The 26,029-nt window shown below is 45.7% G+C and overlaps 1 protein-coding gene across 1 annotated transcript in view; it reads right to left on the bottom strand.

The window, feature by feature from the left end:
- Positions 1-26,029, bottom strand: part of LOC123773774 (cholesterol transporter ABCA5) — a 567,017-nt gene that overhangs the window by 469,972 nt on the left and 71,016 nt on the right. The window contains exon 6 of the mRNA XM_045767705.2: positions 22,855-22,984. Coding sequence (XP_045623661.1) covers positions 22,855-22,984 — 130 coding nt within the window. The remainder of the gene's footprint in view (positions 1-22,854; positions 22,985-26,029) is intronic.

Raw genomic sequence — 26,029 nt, 5'->3', positions numbered from 1 at the left:
TTCAGACAGACTTGATACGCTTCCGAAGTCAGTTTTTCTATTCCTTCTGTAGGACTTGTATTACTTAGAACAGTTTCCCATGGAATGTTTGTAAGTTCCCTGTTTATTACCTCCCAGTCTATCCTTTTATTATTAAAATTGAATTTACTGAATAGCCCCTCTCGCTTTATCAACATTTTAGGTCTATTCTGAGTATTGATGGTCGTTTGCACTTCAATGAGCTTGTGATCTGAGTATGTGGTATCTGATATCGTAATGTCTCTGATAATGTCTTCAATGTTCGTAAAGACCAGATCTAGAATATTTTCATTTCTCGTTGGCTCCGATATCTGCTGATTGAGTGAAAATTTGTCACAGAATCTAAGTAGTTCTCTAATCTGTAGTTGGTTAGGTCCTGATAGATTTCCTGGTATAATATTATTGTTTGCTATTCTCCACCTAAGACTAGGCAAGTTGAAGTCACCTAGGAAGATAATATCAGGTATCGGGTTCTCCAAATTATCAAGGCTATTCTCTATTTTGTTTATCTGTTCTGTGAATTCCTCAGCCTTTGCATCTGGCGGTTTGTATATTAGAATGATCACTAAATTTATTTTCTCTATTTTTAATCCCAATACCTCTACCACCTCATTTGTAACGTTAAGGAGCTCCGAGCATGCAAAGTCTTCCCTAATATACAGACCCACTCCTTCATGTGACCTAATTTTCCTATCACACCTGTATAGGTTATATCCTGGAATCCAGATCTCACTGTCCAACAATTCCCCTGCATGGGTTTCTGTGAAAGCTCCAAATACTGCATTTGACTCCGTGAGGAGGCCATTTATGAACTGTACAGTGGTACCTCGCATAACGAATTTAATCCGTTCCAACGCCGCTGTCGTCATGTGAAACCGGCGTCATGCAAAACAATTTTCCCCACCCAAAACAATGTAAATACAAATAATCCGTTCCACCCCCTAAAACAACAATATGACATTATACACTGGTAATATTATACTGTACAAGTTAAATAAATGTTTGTTTGACTGTTTCCATGTGTATATTCACTTTACCTTATGAAGAGTCGTTGCTGGCTTGAGGGAGCCGATCGGGAGGGAGGGAGGAGAGGGCTTATGGGGAGGAGGGAGACACCACCTCTGGGTCAGGCGGGCTCGCTCTCTTTGGGAATTTAACCCCACTAGGACCGGGTTGTGGTTCAATATCACTAGCACGTCTCTTCCCACCCTGTCCACTGACCATATCGCGTGTCACTTGCTGTTGTCTTCGTTTGAGGATGTCCCTAAATCGAGACAGCACATTGTCATTAAACAGGTTCACGCACCGTGTTGTCACCGCCTTATCAGGGTGATGCTTTTCCGCAAATGCTGTCACCTTTTCGAACATGCCCAGCACGTCCCTGATCTCACTAGATGGGATAGCATCCTCGCAGACCTCCTCCTCCCCCGATGAGAGCTCCTGTACCTCCTGTTGCACCAGCTCTTTCTGCAGTTCCAGGAGTTCCTCGGTGGTCAGTTCATCACTGTGCTCCTCCACCAACTCCTGCACATCAGCAGCATCCACCTCCAGACCCAGTGTGTGTCCCAGAGCGACAATATCATCCACTAAAAGAGCCTCCGGGTCATCCACAGGTGCGGATGCAGATGCAGGTGCAGGACCGAAACCTTCGAAGTCTCGCTCAGGGACACCCTCAGGCCACAAGTTTCGCCATGCAGAGTGTAGGGTTCTCTGTGACACCCCTTCCCAGGCCTTATCTATCAAACGCAAGGCCCCCATGATATTGAACTGCTCCTTCCAGAATTGTCTGAGGGTCAGCTCTGTGGTGTCAATCACATGAACCCATCTCTCCAACAAGGCCTTCATATAGAGCTTCTTAAAGTTAGCAATGACCTGCTGATCCATGGGTTGGAGGAGTGGCGTGGTGTTTGGAGGAAGAAACTTGATGGTGATAAACTGATTTTCAGGGAACAGATCATCTTGCAGTTGGCAAGGATGCGCAGGTGCATTATCGAGCACAAGCAAGGCCTTGAGTGGTAACTGCTTGTCGACGAGATAATTTCTCACTGTGGGGCCGAAAACGTCATTTACCCACTCACTAAAGAAGATCTGCGTGACCCAGGACCTCTTGTTCGACCTCCACATCACATTCAGCCGTGTCTTGTGACCCTTAAACGCCTTGAACACTCGTGGATTTTCTGAGTGATAGACGAGCAGCGGCTTGACCTTGCAATCGCCACTTGCATTGGCGCAGAGCACGAGAGTAAGGCGATCCTTCATCGGTTTGTGGCCAGGCAATGATTGTTCCTCTTGCGTGATGTAGGTCCTCTTCGTCAGTTTTTTTCAAAAAAGGCCGGTCTCGTCACAATTGAAAACTTGTTGTGGCAGAAACTGCTCCTGATCAACAAATTTCTGGAACTCTGGCACAAAAGCCTCAGCAGCACCTTTATCAGAGCTGGCAGCCTCCCCATGTCGCACAACACTGTGTATACCACTCCTTTTCTTAAAGTTCTCAAACCAGCCACGGCTTGCCCTAAATACCTCCTCATCTTCAGACGACGCACCTGGTATCTTCCTGACAAGGTCCACATACAGCATCCTAGCCTTAGCGCAAACGATAGCTTCAGAGACACAATCGCCATGCAATTGTCGTTCATTCATCCACACCAGCAGTAGCCGTTCCACATCTTCCAGGAGTTTTGGACGTTTGCTGGTGAGCTTGCTAACTCCTTTGGCCATGTCAAGCGTCTTATATTTATCCTTGCCCTTCAGTATGGTGGATATTGTTGAGGGAGCCCTGCCATACTCCCTGGCAAGATCAACCACACGAATACCACGCTCGTGCTTTGCTATGATCTCTTTCTTCACTTCCACAGTGATTGCCTCTTTCTTCCCCTTGCAAACTCCTGCTTTCGCAGGCTGCTTCTTGGACGACATCGTGCGTTCAGAATTGTAGTCACAAAACCACAAAAAAAAAACACGAATATCAGAATTGTGTGTGGAGCGATACAGACGGATACTGGTCGTGTGAGACACCAATACAACACTGTAGACAGTGGCGGCGTGACCCCACCATGTGGTGTTGACGTTACACAAACGAGCGTTCGTCATATGGGACGATTTCTCGCCGATCGGGCCAGTCGTTACCCAAAATATTCGCCTTGTGGGGCGATCGTTATGCAAGGTACCACTGTACTTTTTTGTTTGTTCTTGTTTTCAGTCCTTGTATGTTGGCAAAGATGAATGAGGTTACTCTATTAGTGATAGTTTGACTGGGAGACTTTTTCGGGAAGCCCATTATGCGTGGACATAATGAGTTTGTTCTGACCAGTACTGATTGTTGTAGGGCAGTTGCCTGTCGTAGTTGTAGTTCCATTTCGGTGTGTAATTGTATCTGTAATTCTGGAATGCAAGTGGATCTGGCATCTAGTTCCATACACTCTCCATGCTCCTCCTTTTGAATTCTCTTTCGGTTTGGTATAAAAAATTTATAGAGTTTCCTCCAAATTCATTATCCTGCTTGCCACTCTTTATGTAGCGTTCCGTGCCTTTCACGTGAAAGTGTGGGCAGCTGAGGTAATAGCATTTTCTGTCCTCCAGTGAGGTTTAGCACATGTCAGGATGGAAAAACCTACATATTGATCCAAATCGACACTCACCTTTCCTAAGCATATTTAAACATTTTTTGGGATGTTGGTAACTGCATTCTAATCCTTTCTTATTACCTGCATATCTATGTCTGCATATGCCCTTTGCATAAAATTTGCATAAGTCTGTCCTTCTGTTCTGGCTCGCTCTATCGGGAACCGTCGTAGTGTCTGTACCTATCAAGCTGTCAGTGCTGTTTGTTACACTTTCTAGTTTACTGTCATCTACATCCAGGCCTACTGAGTCAAAGTTTACAACTTCCTGAGTTTCAGCCTCAGTTTCATCCCTGACTATAGCCTCCGCCCCTGGTATATTAGAATTGTAGAATTGTTGTTGTTCCTTTCCCACTCCTTCTGGATGGCTGGTAGGCTTTCAATGAACGATGTTTTCCATTCATGTGTCATGTTATCTAGAAGGTTTTTTAGGATATTCCAAGCTGGAAGGTCATTTTTACACACCCAGAGCAAATGGCCAGCTCTCAGTGCTGTATTGTTACTCACTCCTGTACAAGCCGAATGAAATCTATTCTTACAGATATAACATTCAATTCCCGTTGCCTTCGACTTTAGGGAGTTGTTACAGTGGCCACAAATTTGTTTATTTACTCCCATTTTGCCTCGTTTTGTTTTATATATATATCTATATATTTATAATATTATATGTATACCGTATATTTGTAAAAATATATACGTCTATTTGTTCTACTGTATGGTCAGTACTTATCGCAGGGTGGAGGGTGAGGGTCCCAGAGGCTGTACAGTTGACACATTGTTGTCCCAGGCTGCGGCTGGAGGCTGTCAGTTGCCAGTTACTTGGGTTATAACACTGATATATTAATTCGCCTGTATTACAATAAGGGATTTTCTGCTTTATTTCCGACTTGCAATAGTATTCACTTTCTCTATTACTAATTTCTCGATCCACATTTCCCTATTACACTTGCTGGAAACCAATGTGCTAGTAAGCGCACACACACACACGGTGGGCACACAGGACGTGGGTCTATGGGGTTGGTTCTGGCACCACGAGGTGGACTCCACACAAAATTCACTTGTTATTTCCTTAAAGCACAAAAGTCGGATGTCAATCACTATGGTATATTGTTTAATAAGTTGAGATGCACTTTATGAGTTATCTGACTGTGTTTAATTCCTGTATCACTGAAATATCCAGAGATATATATTGTTTTTCACAGAGCTCATGCTCACGTGTGCTTCCCCTCCCCCTTGTTCGGGCCTTCCATGCTCCTGCTGGCGCCTTCCTTGTTTGGGATTTTTGTTCCCAGGATTTTCTGGGGCCCTCCTTCCTTGCAGGTCTTGCTGTGCCGGGCTAGGTTTTTCCATATTCCTTGGATTCTCTGTCCTAACCTCGTTGTCCTTGCCTAATTGTGCTGGCTGGGGATGAGCTTTGGCTCTTCGTCTCACACCTCGCCTATCATTCACTTTCTGTTCAAGTTCCAGAGCCTACTGGTTGATACCTGGTTGATGGGGTTCTGGGAGTTCTTCTACTCCCCAAGCCCAGCCCGAGGCCAGGCTTGACTTGTGAGAGTTTGGTCCACTAGGCTGTTGCTTGGAGCGGCCCGTAGGGCCACATACCCACCACAGCCCAGTTGGTCTGGCACTCCTTAGAGGAATAAATCTATTTTCCTCTTGAAAATGTCCACGGTTGTTCCGGCAATATTTCTTATGCTTGCTGGGAGGGTGTTGAACAACCGTGGACCTCTGATGTTTATACAGTGTTCTCTGCTTGTGCCTATGGCACCCCTGCTCTTCACTGGTTCTATTCTGCATTTTCTTCCATATCGTTCACTCCAGTACGTTGTTATTTTACTATGTAGATTTGGTACTTGGCCCTCCAGTATCTTCCAGGTGTATATTATTTGATATCTCTTTCGTCTTCTTTCTAGTGAGTACATTTGGAGGGCTTTGAGATGATCCCAATAATTTAGGGGCTTTATCGCGTCTATGCGTGCCGTATATGTTCTCTGTATTCCCTCTATTTCAGCAATCTCTCCTGCTCTGAAGGGGGAAGTGAGTACTGAGCAGTACTCAAGATGGGACAACACAAGTGACTTGAAGAGTACAACCATTGTGATGGGATCTCTGGATTTGAAGGTTCTCTTAATCCATCCTATCATTTTTCGGGCTGTCGCAATATTTGCTTGGTTATGTTCCTTAAAAGTTAGGTCGTCAGACATTATTATTCCCAAATCCTTTACATGCTGTTTTCCTACTATGGGTACATTTGATTGTGTTTTATACCCTGTATTATGTTTAAGGTCCTCATTTTTACCGTACCTGAGTACCTGGAATTTATCACTGTTAAACATCATGTTATTTACTGATGCCCAGTCGAAAACTTTATTAATATCAGCTTGAAGTTTTTTAATGTCTTCAGCCGAGATAATTTTCATACTGATTTTTGTGTCATCTGCAAAGGATGATACGAAGCTGTGACTTGTATTTTTGTCTATATCTGATATGAAAATAAGGAAAAGCAGCGATGCAAGGACTGTACCCTAAGATACAGAGCTTCTAACTGCACTTGGACTAGACTTTATATGGTTGACCGATACTCGCTGAGTCCTGTTTGACAGAAAACTGAGTATCCAGCGTCCTACTTTACCAGTTATTCCCATTGACTTCATTTTGTGTGCTATCACGCCATGGTCACATTTATCGAAAGCCTTTGCGAAGTCCGTGTATATTATATCAGCATTCTGTTTTTCTTCTAATGCCTCAATGACTTTGTCGTAGTGCACAAGTAGCTGTGAGAGGCACGATCTTCCTGCTCGAAATCCATGTTGGCCTGGGTTGTGAAGGTCATTGGTCTCCATGAAATTGGTGACCTGACTCCTAATCACTCTCTCAAATACTTTTATGATGTGCGATGTTAGTGCAACTGGTCTATAATTCTTTGCCAATGCTTTGCTCCCTCCCTTGTGTAGAGGGGCTATGTCTGCTACTTTAAGTGCATCTGGTATCTCCCCCGTGTCCAAGCTCTTCCTCCACACTATACTGAGTGCCTGTGCTACCGGCACTTTCCATTTCTTTATAAATATTGAATTCCATAAGTCTGGACCTGGGGCCAAGTGCATGGGCATGTTTTCAATTTCTCTTTCAAAATTTAGTGCGCTCGTGTTGATATCAGTTATATTTACAGGGGTTTGAATATCCCGCAAAAAAAAATTGTCTGGATCTTCCACTTTCATGTTGTTTATTGGTGTGCTAAACATGTCCTCATACTGTTTTTTTAGGATTTCACTAATTTCTTTGTCATCCTCCGTGTATGAACCTTCACTTGTACGAATAGGTCCAATACTGGCAGTGGTTTTTGCTTTTGATTTCGCATATGTGAAGAAATATTTTGGATTTTTCTTTATCTCCTGAATTGCTTTCTGTTCTAACTGCCTTTCTTCAGTTTCATATGTGTTTCAATTTCCGCTCGATTTCTTCAATCTCCCTATTTAAATTATTCCTTCTTTGACGGGAAATTCGTGTCTGCATAAGCAGTTCCGTTATTTTTTCCTGCATTTATAGTGTCGTCTGCGTTCTCTTTCTACGTTGGATCTCTTTCTGGCTTTCCTCAAAGGAACATGTTTCAGACAGACTTGATACGCTTCCGAAGTCAGTTTTTCTATTCCTTCTGTAGGACTTGTATTACTTAGAACAGTTTCCCATGGAATGTTTGTAAGTTCCCTGTTTATTACCTCCCAGTCTATCCTTTTATTATTAAAATTGAATTTACTGAATAGCCCCTCTCGCTTTATCAACATTTTAGGTCTATTCTGAGTATTGATGGTCGTTTGCACTTCAATGAGCTTGTGATCTGAGTATGTGGTATCTGATATCGTAATGTCTCTGATAATGTCTTCAATGTTCGTAAAGACCAGATCTAGAATATTTTCATTTCTCGTTGGCTCCGATATCTGCTGATTGAGTGAAAATTTGTCACAGAATCTAAGTAGTTCTCTAATCTGTAGTTGGTTAGGTCCTGATAGATTTCCTGGTATAATATTATTGTTTGCTATTCTCCACCTAAGACTAGGCAAGTTGAAGTCACCTAGGAAGATAATATCAGGTATCGGGTTCTCCAAATTATCAAGGCTATTCTCTATTTTGTTTATCTGTTCTGTGAATTCCTCAGCCTTTGCATCTGGCGGTTTGTATATTAGAATGATCACTAAATTTATTTTCTCTATTTTTAATCCCAATACCTCTACCACCTCATTTGTAACGTTAAGGAGCTCCGAGCATGCAAAGTCTTCCCTAATATACAGACCCACTCCTTCATGTGACCTAATTTTCCTATCACACCTGTATAGGTTATATCCTGGAATCCAGATCTCACTGTCCAACAATTCCCCTGCATGGGTTTCTGTGAAAGCTCCAAATACTGCATTTGACTCCGTGAGGAGGCCATTTATGAACTGTACAGTGGTACCTCGCATAACGAATTTAATCCGTTCCAACGCCGCTGTCGTCATGTGAAACCGGCGTCATGCAAAACAATTTTCCCCACCCAAAACAATGTAAATACAAATAATCCGTTCCACCCCCTAAAACAACAATATGACATTATACACTGGTAATATTATACTGTACAAGTTAAATAAATGTTTGTTTGACTGTTTCCATGTGTATATTCACTTTACCTTATGAAGAGTCGTTGCTGGCTTGAGGGAGCCGATCGGGAGGGAGGGAGGAGAGGGCTTATGGGGAGGAGGGAGACACCACCTCTGGGTCAGGCGGGCTCGCTCTCTTTGGGAATTTAACCCCACTAGGACCGGGTTGTGGTTCAATATCACTAGCACGTCTCTTCCCACCCTGTCCACTGACCATATCGCGTGTCACTTGCTGTTGTCTTCGTTTGAGGATGTCCCTAAATCGAGACAGCACATTGTCATTAAACAGGTTCACGCACCGTGTTGTCACCGCCTTATCAGGGTGATGCTTTTCCGCAAATGCTGTCACCTTTTCGAACATGCCCAGCACGTCCCTGATCTCACTAGATGGGATAGCATCCTCGCAGACCTCCTCCTCCCCCGATGAGAGCTCCTGTACCTCCTGTTGCACCAGCTCTTTCTGCAGTTCCAGGAGTTCCTCGGTGGTCAGTTCATCACTGTGCTCCTCCACCAACTCCTGCACATCAGCAGCATCCACCTCCAGACCCAGTGTGTGTCCCAGAGCGACAATATCATCCACTAAAAGAGCCTCCGGGTCATCCACAGGTGCGGATGCAGATGCAGGTGCAGGACCGAAACCTTCGAAGTCTCGCTCAGGGACACCCTCAGGCCACAAGTTTCGCCATGCAGAGTGTAGGGTTCTCTGTGACACCCCTTCCCAGGCCTTATCTATCAAACGCAAGGCCCCCATGATATTGAACTGCTCCTTCCAGAATTGTCTGAGGGTCAGCTCTGTGGTGTCAATCACATGAACCCATCTCTCCAACAAGGCCTTCATATAGAGCTTCTTAAAGTTAGCAATGACCTGCTGATCCATGGGTTGGAGGAGTGGCGTGGTGTTTGGAGGAAGAAACTTGATGGTGATAAACTGATTTTCAGGGAACAGATCATCTTGCAGTTGGCAAGGATGCGCAGGTGCATTATCGAGCACAAGCAAGGCCTTGAGTGGTAACTGCTTGTCGACGAGATAATTTCTCACTGTGGGGCCGAAAACGTCATTTACCCACTCACTAAAGAAGATCTGCGTGACCCAGGACCTCTTGTTCGACCTCCACATCACATTCAGCCGTGTCTTGTGACCCTTAAACGCCTTGAACACTCGTGGATTTTCTGAGTGATAGACGAGCAGCGGCTTGACCTTGCAATCGCCACTTGCATTGGCGCAGAGCACGAGAGTAAGGCGATCCTTCATCGGTTTGTGGCCAGGCAATGATTGTTCCTCTTGCGTGATGTAGGTCCTCTTCGTCAGTTTTTTTCAAAAAAGGCCGGTCTCGTCACAATTGAAAACTTGTTGTGGCAGAAACTGCTCCTGATCAACAAATTTCTGGAACTCTGGCACAAAAGCCTCAGCAGCACCTTTATCAGAGCTGGCAGCCTCCCCATGTCGCACAACACTGTGTATACCACTCCTTTTCTTAAAGTTCTCAAACCAGCCACGGCTTGCCCTAAATACCTCCTCATCTTCAGACGACGCACCTGGTATCTTCCTGACAAGGTCCACATACAGCATCCTAGCCTTAGCGCAAACGATAGCTTCAGAGACACAATCGCCATGCAATTGTCGTTCATTCATCCACACCAGCAGTAGCCGTTCCACATCTTCCAGGAGTTTTGGACGTTTGCTGGTGAGCTTGCTAACTCCTTTGGCCATGTCAAGCGTCTTATATTTATCCTTGCCCTTCAGTATGGTGGATATTGTTGAGGGAGCCCTGCCATACTCCCTGGCAAGATCAACCACACGAATACCACGCTCGTGCTTTGCTATGATCTCTTTCTTCACTTCCACAGTGATTGCCTCTTTCTTCCCCTTGCAAACTCCTGCTTTCGCAGGCTGCTTCTTGGACGACATCGTGCGTTCAGAATTGTAGTCACAAAACCACAAAAAAAAAACACGAATATCAGAATTGTGTGTGGAGCGATACAGACGGATACTGGTCGTGTGAGACACCAATACAACACTGTAGACAGTGGCGGCGTGACCCCACCATGTGGTGTTGACGTTACACAAACGAGCGTTCGTCATATGGGACGATTTCTCGCCGATCGGGCCAGTCGTTACCCAAAATATTCGCCTTGTGGGGCGATCGTTATGCAAGGTACCACTGTACTTTTTTGTTTGTTCTTGTTTTCAGTCCTTGTATGTTGGCAAAGATGAATGAGGTTACTCTATTAGTGATAGTTTGACTGGGAGACTTTTTCGGGAAGCCCATTATGCGTGGACATAATGAGTTTGTTCTGACCAGTACTGATTGTTGTAGGGCAGTTGCCTGTCGTAGTTGTAGTTCCATTTCGGTGTGTAATTGTATCTGTAATTCTGGAATGCAAGTGGATCTGGCATCTAGTTCCATACACTCTCCATGCTCCTCCTTTTGAATTCTCTTTCGGTTTGGTATAAAAAATTTATAGAGTTTCCTCCAAATTCATTATCCTGCTTGCCACTCTTTATGTAGCGTTCCGTGCCTTTCACGTGAAAGTGTGGGCAGCTGAGGTAATAGCATTTTCTGTCCTCCAGTGAGGTTTAGCACATGTCAGGATGGAAAAACCTACATATTGATCCAAACCGACACTCACCTTTCCTAAGCATATTTAAACATTTTTTGGGATGTTGGTAACTGCATTCTAATCCTTTCTTATTACCTGCATATCTATGTCTGCATATGCCCTTTGCATAAAATTTGCATAAGTCTGTCCTTCTGTTCTGGCTCGCTCTATCGGGAACCGTCGTAGTGTCTGTACCTATCAAGCTGTCAGTGCTGTTTGTTACACTTTCTAGTTTACTGTCATCTACATCCAGGCCTACTGAGTCAAAGTTTACAACTTCCTGAGTTTCAGCCTCAGTTTCATCCCTGACTATAGCCTCCGCCCCTGGTATATTAGAATTGTAGAATTGTTGTTGTTCCTTTCCCACTCCTTCTGGATGGCTGGTAGGCTTTCAATGAACGATGTTTTCCATTCATGTGTCATGTTATCTAGAAGGTTTTTTAGGATATTCCAAGCTGGAAGGTCATTTTTACACACCCAGAGCAAATGGCCAGCTCTCAGTGCTGTATTGTTACTCACTCCTGTACAAGCCGAATGAAATCTATTCTTACAGATATAACATTCAATTCCCGTTGCCTTCGACTTTAGGGAGTTGTTACAGTGGCCACAAATTTGTTTATTTACTCCCATTTTGCCTCGTTTTGTTTTATATATATATCTATATATTTATAATATTATATGTATACCGTATATTTGTAAAAATATATACGTCTATTTGTTCTACTGTATGGTCAGTACTTATCGCAGGGTGGAGGGTGAGGGTCCCAGAGGCTGTACAGTTGACACATTGTTGTCCCAGGCTGCGGCTGGAGGCTGTCAGTTGCCAGTTACTTGGGTTATAACACTGATATATTAATTCGCCTGTATTACAATAAGGGATTTTCTGCTTTATTTCCGACTTGCAATAGTATTCACTTTCTCTATTACTAATTTCTCGATCCACATTTCCCTATTACACTTGCTGGAAACCAATGTGCTAGTAAGCGCACACACACACACACGGTGGGCACACAGGACGTGGGTCTATGGGGTTGGTTCTGGCACCACGAGGTGGACTCCACACAAAATTCACTTGTTATTTCCTTAAAGCACAAAAGTCGGATGTCAATCACTATGGTATATTGTTTAATAAGTTGAGATGCACTTTATGAGTTATCTGACTGTGTTTAATTCCTGTATCACTGAAATATCCAGAGATATATATTGTTTTTCACAGAGCTCATGCTCACGTGTGCTTCCCCTCCCCCTTGTTCGGGCCTTCCATGCTCCTGCTGGCGCCTTCCTTGTTTGGGATTTTTGTTCCCAGGATTTTCTGGGGCCCTCCTTCCTTGCAGGTCTTGCTGTGCCGGGCTAGGTTTTTCCATATTCCTTGGATTCTCTGTCCTAACCTCGTTGTCCTTGCCTAATTGTGCTGGCTGGGGATGAGCTTTGGCTCTTCGTCTCACACCTCGCCTATCATTCACTTTCTGTTCAAGTTCCAGAGCCTACTGGTTGATACCTGGTTGATGGGGTTCTGGGAGTTCTTCTACTCCCCAAGCCCAGCCCGAGGCCAGGCTTGACTTGTGAGAGTTTGGTCCACTAGGCTGTTGCTTGGAGCGGCCCGTAGGGCCACATACCCACCACAGCCCGGTTGGTCTGGCACTCCTTAGAGGAATAAATCTATTTTCCTCTTGAAAATGTCCACGGTTGTTCCGGCAATATTTCTTATGCTTGCTGGGAGGGTGTTGAACAACCGTGGACCTCTGATGTTTATACAGTGTTCTCTGCTTGTGCCTATGGCACCCCTGCTCTTCACTGGTTCTATTCTGCATTTTCTTCCATATCGTTCACTCCAGTACGTTGTTATTTTACTATGTAGATTTGGTACTTGGCCCTCCAGTATCTTCCAGGTGTATATTATTTGATATCTCTTTCGTCTTCTTTCTAGTGAGTACATTTGGAGGGCTTTGAGATGATCCCAATAATTTAGGGGCTTTATCGCGTCTATGCGTGCCGTATATGTTCTCTGTATTCCCTCTATTTCAGCAATCTCTCCTGCTCTGAAGGGGGAAGTGAGTACTGAGCAGTACTCAAGATGGGACAACACAAGTGACTTGAAGAGTACAACCATTGTGATGGGATCTCTGGATTTGAAGGTTCTCTTAATCCATCCTATCATTTTTCGGGCTGTCGCAATATTTGCTTGGTTATGTTCCTTAAAAGTTAGGTCGTCAGACATTATTATTCCCAAATCCTTTACATGCTGTTTTCCTACTATGGGTACATTTGATTGTGTTTTATACCCTGTATTATGTTTAAGGTCCTCATTTTTACCGTACCTGAGTACCTGGAATTTATCACTGTTAAACATCATGTTATTTACTGATGCCCAGTCGAAAACTTTATTAATATCAGCTTGAAGTTTTTTAATGTCTTCAGCCGAGATAATTTTCATACTGATTTTTGTGTCATCTGCAAAGGATGATACGAAGCTGTGACTTGTATTTTTGTCTATATCTGATATGAAAATAAGGAAAAGCAGCGATGCAAGGACTGTACCCTAAGATACAGAGCTTCTAACTGCACTTGGACTAGACTTTATATGGTTGACCGATACTCGCTGAGTCCTGTTTGACAGAAAACTGAGTATCCAGCGTCCTACTTTACCAGTTATTCCCATTGACTTCATTTTGTGTGCTATCACGCCATGGTCACATTTATCGAAAGCCTTTGCAAAGTCCGTGTATATTATATCAGCATTCTGTTTTTCTTCTAATGCCTCAGTGACTTTGTCGTAGTGCACAAGTAGCTGTGAGAGGCACGATCTTCCTGCTCGAAATCCATGTTGGCCTGGGTTGTGAAGGTCATTGGTCTCCATGAAATTGGTGACCTGACTCCTAATCACTCTCTCAAATACTTTTATGATGTGCGATGTTAGTGCAACTGGTCTATAATTCTTTGCCAATGCTTTGCTCCCTCCCTTGTGTAGAGGGGCTATGTCTGCTACTTTAAGTGCATCTGGTATCTCCCCCGTGTCCAAGCTCTTCCTCCACACTATACTGAGTGCCTGTGCTACCGGCACTTTCCATTTCTTTATAAATATTGAATTCCATAAGTCTGGACCTGGGGCCAAGTGCATGGGCATGTTTTCAATTTCTCTTTCAAAATTTAGTGCGCTCGTGTTGATATCAGTTATATTTACAGGGGTTTGAATATCCCGCAAAAAAAAATTGTCTGGATCTTCCACTTTCATGTTGTTTATTGGTGTGCTAAACATGTCCTCATACTGTTTTTTTAGGATTTCACTAATTTCTTTGTCATCCTCCGTGTATGAACCTTCACTTGTACGAATAGGTCCAATACTGGCAGTGGTTTTTGCTTTTGATTTCGCATATGTGAAGAAATATTTTGGATTTTTCTTTATCTCCTGAATTGCTTTCTGTTCTAACTGCCTTTCTTCAGTTTCATATGTGTTTCAATTTCCGCTCGATTTCTTCAATCTCCCTATTTAAATTATTCCTTCTTTGACGGGAAATTCGTGTCTGCATAAGCAGTTCCGTTATTTTTTCCTGCATTTATAGTGTCGTCTGCGTTCTCTTTCTACGTTGGATCTCTTTCTGGCTTTCCTCAAAGGAACATGTTTCAGACAGACTTGATACGCTTCCGAAGTCAGTTTTTCTATTCCTTCTGTAGGACTTGTATTACTTAGAACAGTTTCCCATGGAATGTTTGTAAGTTCCCTGTTTATTATCTCCCAGTCTATCCTTTTATTATTAAAATTAAATTTACTGAATAGCCCCTCTCGCTTTATCAACATTTTAGGTCTATTCTGAGTATTGATGGTCGTTTGCACTTCAATGAGCTTGTGATCTGAGTATGTGGTATCTGATATCGTAATGTCTCTGATAATGTCTTCAATGTTCGTAAAGACCAGATCTAGAATATTTTCATTTCTCGTTGGCTCCGATATCTGCTGATTGAGTGAAAATTTGTCACAGAATCTAAGTAGTTCTCTAATCTGTAGTTGGTTAGGTCCTGATAGATTTCCTGGTATAATATTATTGTTTGCTATTCTCCACCTGAGACTAGGCAAGTTGAAGTCACCTAGGAAGATAATATCAGGTATCGGGTTCTCCAAATTATCAAGGCTATTCTCTATTTTGTTTATCTGTTCTGTGAATTCCTCAGCCTTTGCATCTGGCGGATTGTATATTAGAATGATCACTAAATTTATTTTCTCTATTTTTAATCCCAATACCTCTACCACCTCATTTGTAACGTTAAGGAGCTCCGAGCATGCAAAGTCTTCCCTAATATACAGACCCACTCCTTCATGTGACCTAATTTTCCTATCACACCTGTATAGGTTATATCCTGGAATCCAGATCTCACTGTCCAACAATTCCCCTGCATGGGTTTCTGTGAAAGCTCCAAATACTGCATTTGACTCCGTGAGGAGGCCATTTATGAACTGTACTTTTTTGTTTGTTCTTGTTTTCAGTCCTTGTATGTTGGCAAAGATGAATGAGGTTACTCTATTAGTGATAGTTTGACTGGGAGACTTTTTCGGGAAGCCCATTATGCGTGGACATAATGAGTTTGTTCTGACCTGTACTGATTGTTGTAGGGCAGTTGCCTGTCGTAGTTGTAGTTCCATTTCGGTGTGTAATTGTATCTGTAATTCTGGAATGCAAGTGGATCTGGCATCTAGTTCCATACACTCTCCATGCTCCTCCTTTTGAATTCTCTTTCGGTTTGGTATAAAAAATTTATAGAGTTTCCTCCAAATTCATTATCCTGCTTGCCACTCTTTATGTAGCGTTCCGTGCCTTTCACATGAAAGTGTGGGCAGCTGAGGTAATAGCATTTTCTGTCCTCCAGTGAGGTTTAGCACGTCAGGATGGAAAAACCTACATATTGATCCAAATCGACACTCACCTTTCCTAAGCATATTTAAACATTTTTTGGGATGTTGGTAACTGCATTCTAATCCTTTCTTATTACCTGCATATCTATGTCTGCATATGCCCTTTGCATAAAATTTGCATAAGTCTGTCCTTCTGTTCTGGCTTGCTCTATCGGGAACCGTCGTAGTGTCTGTACCTATCAAGCTGTCAGTGCTGTTTGTTACACTTTCTAGTTTACTGTCATCTACATCCAGGCCTACTGAGTCAAAGTTTACAACTTCCTGAGTTTCAGCCTCAGTTTCATCCCTGACTATAGCCTCCGCCCCTGGTATATTAGAATTGTAGAATTGTTGTTGTTCCTTTCCCACTCCTTCTGGATGGCTGGTAGGCTTTCAATGAACGATGTTTTCCATTCATGTGTCATGTTATCTAGAAGGTTTTTTAGGATATTCCAAGCTGGAAGGTCATTTTTACACACCCAGAGCAAATGGCCAGCTCTCAGTGCCGTATTGTTACTCACTCCTGTACAAGCCGAATGAAATCTATTCTTACAGATATAACATTCAATTCCCGTTACCTTCGACTTTAGGGAGTTGTTACAGTGGCCACAAATTTGTTTATTTACTCCCATTTTGCCTCGTTTTGTTTTATATATATATCTATATATTTATAATATTATATGTATACCGTATATTTGTAAAAATATATACGTCTATTTGTTCTACTGTATGGTCAGTACTTATCGCAGGGTGGAGGGTGAGGGTCCCAGAGGCTGTACAGTTGACACATTGTTGTCCCAGGCTGCGGCTGGAGGCTGTCAGTTGCCAGTTACTTGGGTTATAACACTGATATATTAATTCGCCTGTATTACAATAAGGGATTTTCTGCTTTATTTCCGACTTGCAATAGTATTCACTTTCTCTATTACTAATTTCTCGATCCACATTTCCCTATTACACTTGCTGGAAACCAATGTGCTAGTAAGCGCACACACACACACGGTGGGCACACAGGACGTGGGTCTATGGGGTTGGTTCTGGCACCACGAGGTGGACTCCACACAAAATTCACTTGTTATTTCCTTAAAGCACAAAAGTCGGATGTCAATCACTATGGTATATTGTTTAATAAGTTGAGACGCACTTTATGAGTTATCTGACTGTGTTTAATTCCTGTATCACTGAAATATCCCGAGATATATATTGTTTTTCACAGAGCTCGTGCTCACGTGTGCTTCCCCTCCCCACACTCTCCACTACTACTGGGCTCTTATCTGTGCTGGACGTTGGGTGTGGGGTTGGCCTCCGCCACTTCCCTTCCTCATGCATTCCTCTCGTCTTCCTGCTTCACTCTTGTCCCTGACCGCTGATGCTGGGGCGTTTCTGTTGATCTTTTTCTCATTTCCTCCTTCACACTGTTGTGTGTTTTGTTTGTGCCTTTTGGCCTTCCTGTTGCAGGGTTTGGGTACCTGTTTTTTTTCAGGATCTTGCGAAGTCCCTTCTCTGGTGTCTCACATCGGGCCCGTGGTTTCCGATCCCCTGGTGAGCTTGTTCGCGTTGGAGAGTTTTCTGTTCGGCAGTCGTTCCATCTCCTCCTTGCCGGCTTGGGCTTCCGGCTCTGCTTCCTTGGTGGTCGCACCCGAGATCTTCCTGCGGCTCCGCCTCTTCCTAGGCACAGATGACCCTTGGCAGGGCTGATTACGTTCTGCCTCGGGCATCTCGCGTCCGTTGGTGGTCAGGTGGCTTCGTTGTTGGTGTCCCACCTGTGTGCTTTTTGGCGGCAGTATGGGGTGTTTTGGCGGTCGTTCCTTTTCCTTCTGTCCCTTTTTCGGTGGCTGCGTTTGTTAGTATCGGCTTGGCTTTTCTGCTGGGGGTGGGGGCAGTCGACTTGCCGCATACTGTCGCCTCGATTTATGTGCCGTTGGCGGAGCCGCTTCGGCTTGCTTTCGGACTTTCCTCTGCGCCGTTCGTAAGCTGTCTCATGCTTGTTTCACCTCCGGCCTGTTCTTGCGCAGCTTGAGTCGTCCTGGTCATTGGACAGTGCTCTCTCTTTTCTTTCTTCATCTCATTTTCTTGTGGGTCCCTTCAGTTCCAGTTTGTTTTTCGATGGCTCTTTTCCGGTTGGCATTGCCCTCTGGGGGTCGGATAGGTGAGCTTCATGCTCTCCTCCTGTGCAGGGGTTTTTCTGCTCCTTCGGTCGGGGTTATCGGTTTGGTCGTCTGCTGCCTTCTTCTTTTCTGGCAGAGAAGGAGACTGCTGCTTTCTGGAGGGGTCCCTGGGTTGCTGATGCTTTGGTTGGGCCAGGGGTGCATTTTGTTTTTGTCTGGTTGCGGCTCTCCGCCGTTATTGGCGCGCCACGGTTTCTGAGTCCGTGGACGCTCTTTGGGTTGCTCCGTTTCCCTTCTTCCCTGTTCGAGGGTGCGGGTCTCCCAGGACGTCCGCGAGGTTCTTAAGGCTCGCCAGCCTGCGGTCTATCTCCATGCCCATGACGTCCGCAAGTTCGCGGCTCTTGCTGCCGTCTTTGGTACTGTGTCCTGGGAGGACATTCGGGCACGGGGAATTGGCGGTCGGACAAGGTCCTTGGCTGCTCATTACCTTGTACACGTTCCTGGGCCTAGTCGGGCCTGAGTTGCTTTGGGTCGGCGGATGTAGCCTGTTGTCTCGACTTAGGGTTGAGTAGTGTGCGACGACCACCTCCCGGGTCCGTCCCTATTCTTTTCCTTTGTAGGTAGTTAGCTCCGGGGAGCCATAGGGGCTCCCCTCAGAAAACCAGCGTTGAATGTAGCGAAACGCCATTTTCTCGGTGAGTCCCGGAGGCTCCCCTCTATCCCTCCCTCCCTCCGGTTGGCGTTTTTTTGCGTGTTTTGACATCCAGCCTCAGAACTGGGGTGTGGATCGCTAGCGTGGTATGTCTAGGGCTACCCCTTCCCCCTCCCGGAAAAGGGGGAGCTGCGCAGACAACGGCGCGATGACGGGTGACGTCACACTACTTTGCTCGTTTTTGTTCGGGGAGTTCTATCCACTTGTTCGGTTTTTGGTTGCAATTTTCACCAGAATAGGGGTTTGTTTTGGGACGCCTACCTTTCAGGGTGCCTAACCCGGTCGATGGCAGACATAGAATGCTTCCAACCACACGGGGGTTTCTATAGGCCATTGCTCCCCTTGCCTTTCTAGAGGGGGCCAGGTTTTGGCTTGTGGTCCCCAGTAGGCACATAAGAACTCCATACACATGACTGATGCCAAAGTCTGACATTAGCATATCAGCCTGTTAAGCTCCAGGGAGCCTCCGGGACTCGCCCAGAAAATGGCGTTTCATTACATTCAACGCTGGTTTTATATATATACTGTGTATATATATATGCATATATATATATATATATATATATATATATATATATACAGTGTGTCCTCACTTGAACGAACTATATGGGGCGAAGCCGATTCGTTCCAGTGCGGAATTCGTTCCATCCGTCCGGCCCCAACAACCTTCTTATTTTTTTTTTTTAAACATGCCAGGACACATTAGTTTGTTTCTTTGTTGTGTGGTGCTTCATTATAATATCTTTCATGCTCTTTTGGTGTCAATAATAATCTGAGATGCGAGAATCACCATCCCCCACCCCACTCACACCATCCTCCACACCACCCACACCATCCTCCACACCACCCACACCATCCTCCACACCACCCCCCACACCACCCACACCATCCTCCACACCACCCACACCATCCCCCACACCACCCACACCATCCTCCACACCACCCACACCATCCTCCACACCACCCATACCATCCCCACACCACCCATACCATCCCCACACCATCCTCCACACCACCAACACCATCCCCCACACCACCCATACCATCCTCCACACCACCCACACCATCTCCCATACCACCCACACCACCCACACCATCCCCCACACCACCCACACCATCCCCCACACCACCCACACCATCCCCCACACCACCCACACCATCCCCCACACCACCCACACCATCCCCCACACCACCCACACCATCCTCCACACCACCCACACCATCATCCACACCACCCACACCATCCCCCACACCACCCACACCATCCTCCACACCACCCACACCATCCTCCACACCACCCACACCATCCCCCACACCACCCACACCATCCTCCACACCACCCACACCATCCCCCACACCACTAACACCATTCGCCCCCACCACCCACACTCCCCACACCACCACCCACACACCCCACACCACCACCCACACCATCCCCCACACACCCCACACCACCACCCACACCACCCATATCATCCCCAACACCACCCATATCATCCCCAACACCACCCACACCATCCCCCACACCCCCACACCATCCCCAACACCACTAACACCATTCGCCCCCACTACCCACACTCCCCACACCACCACCCACACACCCCACACCACCACCCACATCATCCCCCACACACCCCACACCACCACCCACCCCACACACATCATCCCCCCACACCCAACCACACCACCCACACTGTGTATTGAAGCAGCAGGCTTGGAAGCGTCTCAACTCGCCCGACAAAAAAAAAAAATGATGGGTTGACAGGTCTCCTCTCACACCTCCAGGACCCCCCCCCCCCCCCCCAGGTACCCGGCCATACACACCACAATGCCAAGTCAGCTATTGTTTTCTTCAGGAAACAATAAAACGTGTTAATGATTAATAATGTATATTAATACACGAAAATTAACATATTTTGGCATAAATATTTTACAGCTAAGATTGAGATTTATAATAGAGTATGAATGAGAGGTTTGGCAGCCATGCGTGGTCACCACCCTTCTCTCTCCACTTCCACCTCCCCTGACAACACCTTCCACCACTGACCCCACCTGCCTCTTTCCACCACCTGCCTCCCCTGACCCCACCTGCCTCCCCTGACCCCACCTGCCTACCCTGACCCCACCTGCCTCCCCTGACCCCACCTGCCTACCCTGACCCCACCTGCCTACCCTGACCCCACCTGCCTCCCCTGACACCACCTGCCTCCCCTGACCCCACCTGCCTCCCCTGACCCCACCTGCCTCCCCTGACCCCACCTGCCTCCCCTGACCCCACCTGCCTCCCCTGACACCACCTGCCTCCCCTGACCCCACCTGCCTCCCCTGACCCCGCCTGCCTCCCCTGACACCGCCTGCCTCCCCTGACCCCACCTGCCTCCCCTGACACCACCTGCCTCTTTCCACCACCTGCCTCCCCTGACCCCACCTGCCTCCCCTGACACCGCCTGCCTCCCCTGACCCCACCTGCCTCCCCTGACACCACCTGCCTCTTTCCACCTCCTGCCTCCCCTGACACCGCCTGCCTCCCCTGACCCCACCTGTCTCCCCTGACCCCACCTGCCTCCCCTGACCCCACCTGCCTCCCATGACACCGCCTGCCTCCTCTGACACCACCTGCCTCCCCTGACACCACCTGCCTCCCCTGACCCCACCTGCCTCCCCTGACCCCACCTGCCTCCCCTGACACCACCTGCCTCCCCTGACCCCATGTGCCTCCCCTGACACCACCTGCCTCCCCTGACCCCATGTGCCTCCCCTGACACCACCTGCCTCCCCTGACCCCACCTGCCACCCCTGACACTGCCTGCCTCCCCTGACCCCACCTGCCTCCCATGACACCGCCTGCCTCCTCTGACACCACCTGCCTCCCCTGACACCACCTGCCTCCCCTGACACCACCTGCCTCCCCTGACACCGCCTGCCTCCTCTGACACCGCCTGCCTCCTCTGACACCACCTGCCTCCCCTGACACCACCTGCCTCCCCTGACACTGCCTGCCTCCTCTGACACCGCCTGCCTCCTCTGACACCACCTGCCTCCCCCGACACCACCTGCCTCCCCTGACACCACCTGCCTCCCCTGACACCGCCTGCCTCCCCTGACACCGCCTGCCTCCCCTGACCCCACCTGCCTCCCCTGACACCACCACAAATGATGCCAGCCACCTCACCAAGGCCTAACGTTCACATGACCTGTGCTTGTTTTATTGGCCTCCTCAAAATTTATAGGTATTAGTACAATACGTAGGCTGTTAGAGGGAGGGAGGGATGGATCCAGGAAACAACCCCCCCCCCCCTCCCACCCCCTACCCCCCCAATGGCTCAGGGAGCGACCGGCCGGCCACACAATGCCGGCTGTTATCTACACCCCAATTGTATTAAAAATTCTGTGAAAAGGAAATGTGTTCAAACTGTTTAAAATATGTACTGTATATATTACAATTTTCACCATTATTATTGCTCCAATATGACATTTTTCTAATAAAAAGGCTATTTTCAGTGTAGATAATGCGATAATTATCATTAAATTGACTCTTGGCATCTGACGATGAGAGGAGAGTGAGTGGTCTCTGTGGTCAGGTGGAGGAAGGAGGGTGGGGGCGGGGGAGCACGTGTTGCCTCCTGACAACAACTCTCTCACCAATGCCCCCCTGACACCATTTTATCACCATTTTTATCACCATTTCTCCCTAGAAACAATGGGTAGGGATAATAAAACACTACATAACTGTTTACACTCTGGCGAATCATAGTTGATGACAGCCAGCTCTGACGCTCGGCCTCGGTGACCGCTTGGACGAACATTCCTCACTTAATCGAACATTTGTATGTTCCACTGAACATTTGGTACCGAATTCAATTTGTTCGGCTCTTCCGGGAATTCGATAGAGCGGGGTTCGTTAGTCTGAGGAAGCACTGTATATATATATATATATATATATATATATATATATATATATATATATATATATATATATATATATATATATATATATATATATATATATATATATACATACACAAGAGGGTTTGTGAAAAGTACATAACATTGGGGTTCTCACATTCTTGCAAAGCCACTAGCACGCATAGCATTTCAGATGTTTCATTAGACACATGACCTCTACAGAACGTTCATGGTTTTTGGCCTCTGGTTCTCAGTACATTTTTGTTGACTCACAAAGGCCTGTGTGACTTGAATTGAGTAAAGCGCTCTAGGGTGCCTCCAACATAGCCTTCCCTGAAAACTTATACTGTAAACACTTACACTGAAAACTTACCCTAATAATGGCAATATCAATAAGAGTCTGGAGAGCTGAAAACCCAGAAAAGTAGTAGCGATTTGGAGGGCAACCACTGAACTGCAAGCCCTTCTGGTTAGGGGAACGACAATCTGATCCACTAGTCCATCTGTTTTAGGTTTAAACTCAATGTTAGATTTTTTTTTTAATAATTAACATAAAATACATACAATGATAGAAAGTGACTGAATTTGTTTCCAGTGTAAACTAGAAAGTCTTTATCACAATTGTCAAAGAAACAATACAGTAATACCATATTACAAATTCATCTTTATATTTTGGTTTGGGTATGAACCTGTAGAAGGAGTAAATAATGTTGTAAAAAATATAAGGAAAATTATTCTGTATAATCAACAGTGCTGCATATGGACACTTCAGGAATGAGACTACCCTAGAAACTTAGTTTCATGAATACTTATTAGAAATCTAGCATCCAACCTTGGTTTCAGGTGCTGCTTGCTTGGTGTCAGAATTCGGGTGTTTTCCGCGACTCCGCCTCTTTCAACAGATCGGACTGGTCCAATACATGGCTGGTTCGGTCTACTCCTCCGCTCTTTGCGTCTTAGTCTTTCTGATGTGGGTATCACTACCTGTACTTATTTGGTGATCAGGTGGCTTCGTTGATGGTGTCCCACTTGCGAGTTTTGTCTTGGCAACAGTATGAAGTTTCCTTACTCTCTTGCCTCTCTCTTCGTGGGTTGTCCTCTATTTCCGTTCGTTTTGTTTTGTCATTTCATGGCTTTTTCAGGACCATCATTTGGTGCTCAATACTGTTGCCTCTTATCGTGTAGCGATGGCGGAGCCACTCCAGCTTGCGTTCAGAGTAGATGTCACTTTGGCCCCGTTTCGTAAGTTTTCTTGTGCCTTGTTTCACCTCCGTCCTACTCATGCGCCATCTAAGACATCCTGGTCCTTGGACCGGATACTCTCTCTTTTCACTTCTCCTTGGTTTGTGGTGGCCACTTCGGTTCATGATTGTTTCTCCAAGGCTCTGTTTTTGTTAGTATTGGCCTCTGGGAGTCGGGTTGGTGAGCTTCTTGCTCTTCTTTGGTGCAGGGGTTTCTGCTCTTTCGGTCCTGGTGGTTGGTTTGTTCAGTTACAGCTGTTTCCTCCTTTTTTGGCGAAGAACGAGGCAACGGGCTTCCGGAGGGGCCCCTCAGGTAATTAACCACTGTGCTGCACCAACCGAGAAATCTCGGTCGGTGGGAAACTGCGCTAACAGAGAAAACACCTTTTGAATATTTTGTACCCATTCAATATACTCTCGTGATTGTGTACGAAATGGACTCTTGGGACCTCCAGTGAGAGGCAGCCATCTTGGAAAAAAATCCCAAAATGTCCTAGGGCTGCTGGCTGGCTGGCTAAGTACCGAGGGAGCAACCATGGGCGGCGCACGCGCCTCTGGCTCCCAAACACCTGTCTGACATGATGTTGAAAAATCGCTCTCTATCAGTGAAATTCAGACCTTATTATTTGAAGAACATAAGGGTCATGATAATGATGAAGCTTGGCACAATAATGACCTAATACAAGGGTCGGATGCAAGTGATACAGCACCGATGAGGACGATACAACAAGCATTGTTTATCCAGTAGTAGCCGAGTGCCACCCATGCTCACCTATGTTATCTTCAATTTTTGTAGATGATACATAGATGAATCGTTTTCTGGGTTCAGTGTTGATGCATCTGATACAAGTAGCATATATGAACAGTGTTAGCAGCTTCCATTGTGGTGTTTTCTATAGATCTTTTAAAAAATAGCTGAATCTCTTCCAGAATGGCTGAATCTCTTCCAGAATACAGTACTGTACTTGAAGCTCCTCCAGAATGACTGAATCTTCCAAAATACTTTAAAAAGCAATTTTTTCAAGACTACCTTACAAATTGATCTTTTTCTATAATCTTTTCAAGACTACTTTTCACTTTACAAATTTGGCTACATACCTTCTACAGGTACTAATGCCAAGGGTGTACGTGAGTGCGTTATTTGCAGGCACTCAGAACGAAGAAACAGGAAGTGAAAATCTGTTTGTACCTGGTACCTGAGAGTGTAAATACAGTGTGTTACTGTGTAGTGTGTAAACATGTACATATTGTAACTTTAGTGAAATTTGAACAAGTAATATTGCGACAAAAACATTTATTGTGGACACATTACTGACACATGTATCACAGTAGCACGGAACATTATGAACGTTCTACTGTAAACATATTGTAAAGAACACAAATATGCATCATATACAATACAAAAATAAATAAAACTGCATTGGAAATACATAGAACAAATAATTGAAAATATATTTGTGGCAACTTGTGGGGCTTGAATGGCCCGCGAGGCCCTTGCGACCGCCTATGTGAGCTTCATGCACGGGCGACCTGCCCGTGATGGCGTTTTCTCCACATGCCTACAGCCAAAGAATGTGGGATTTTTTAGTTTTTTATATGTACGTGTTCAGGGAAGAGAATTTATCATTTTACAAAGATAAAATAAAAGGTTGCGAACATTTTAAGTGCACAAGGGGAATGTTACAATATACTCAGTGCATCACAGAGGTTAATGCTTGGTTGGTCAGGCCGGGGGGTGCATCATGTGTTGTGTGCGGTTGCGGCTCTTCGCCGTTATTTGCGCACCTTAGCTTCTGTGGGCGGGGACGCGCTTTGGATTGATCCGATTTCCCCTCATTCCCTGTTCTAGGGCTCGGTTCTTTCAGGTCATCAGCAGGGTTATTAACCCTTAAATGGCGCATAGGTTGGAGCTATGGTGGTGGTGGAGCCGGTTGGCCGAGCGAACAGCACGCTGGACTTGTGATCCTGTGGTCCTGGGTTCGATCCCAAACGCCGGCGAGAAACAATGGGCAGAGTTTCTTTCACCCTATGCTCCTGTTACCTAGCAGTAAATAGGTACCTGGGTGTTAGTCAGCTGTCACAGGCTGCTTCCTGGGGGTGGAGGCCTGGTCGAGGACCGGGCCGCGGGGACACTAAAAAAGCCCCGAAATCATCTCAAGATAACCTCAAGATATAGCTATATACCATTTGACACCCACAGGCGCATAAAAAAAAATATATATATTTTTTCTTCCTAACCTGTTAATTTGTGTTCACTGATCACGGGAAAAATAATAAAAAAAACCTAAGTGGCATATATTGCCTGCT

The sequence above is a fragment of the Procambarus clarkii genome, chromosome 72 (assembly GCF_040958095.1).
Source record: "Procambarus clarkii isolate CNS0578487 chromosome 72, FALCON_Pclarkii_2.0, whole genome shotgun sequence".
NCBI lineage: Eukaryota > Metazoa > Arthropoda > Malacostraca > Decapoda > Cambaridae > Procambarus > Procambarus clarkii.
This window is presented reverse-complemented; position numbering and strand designations above follow the sequence as displayed.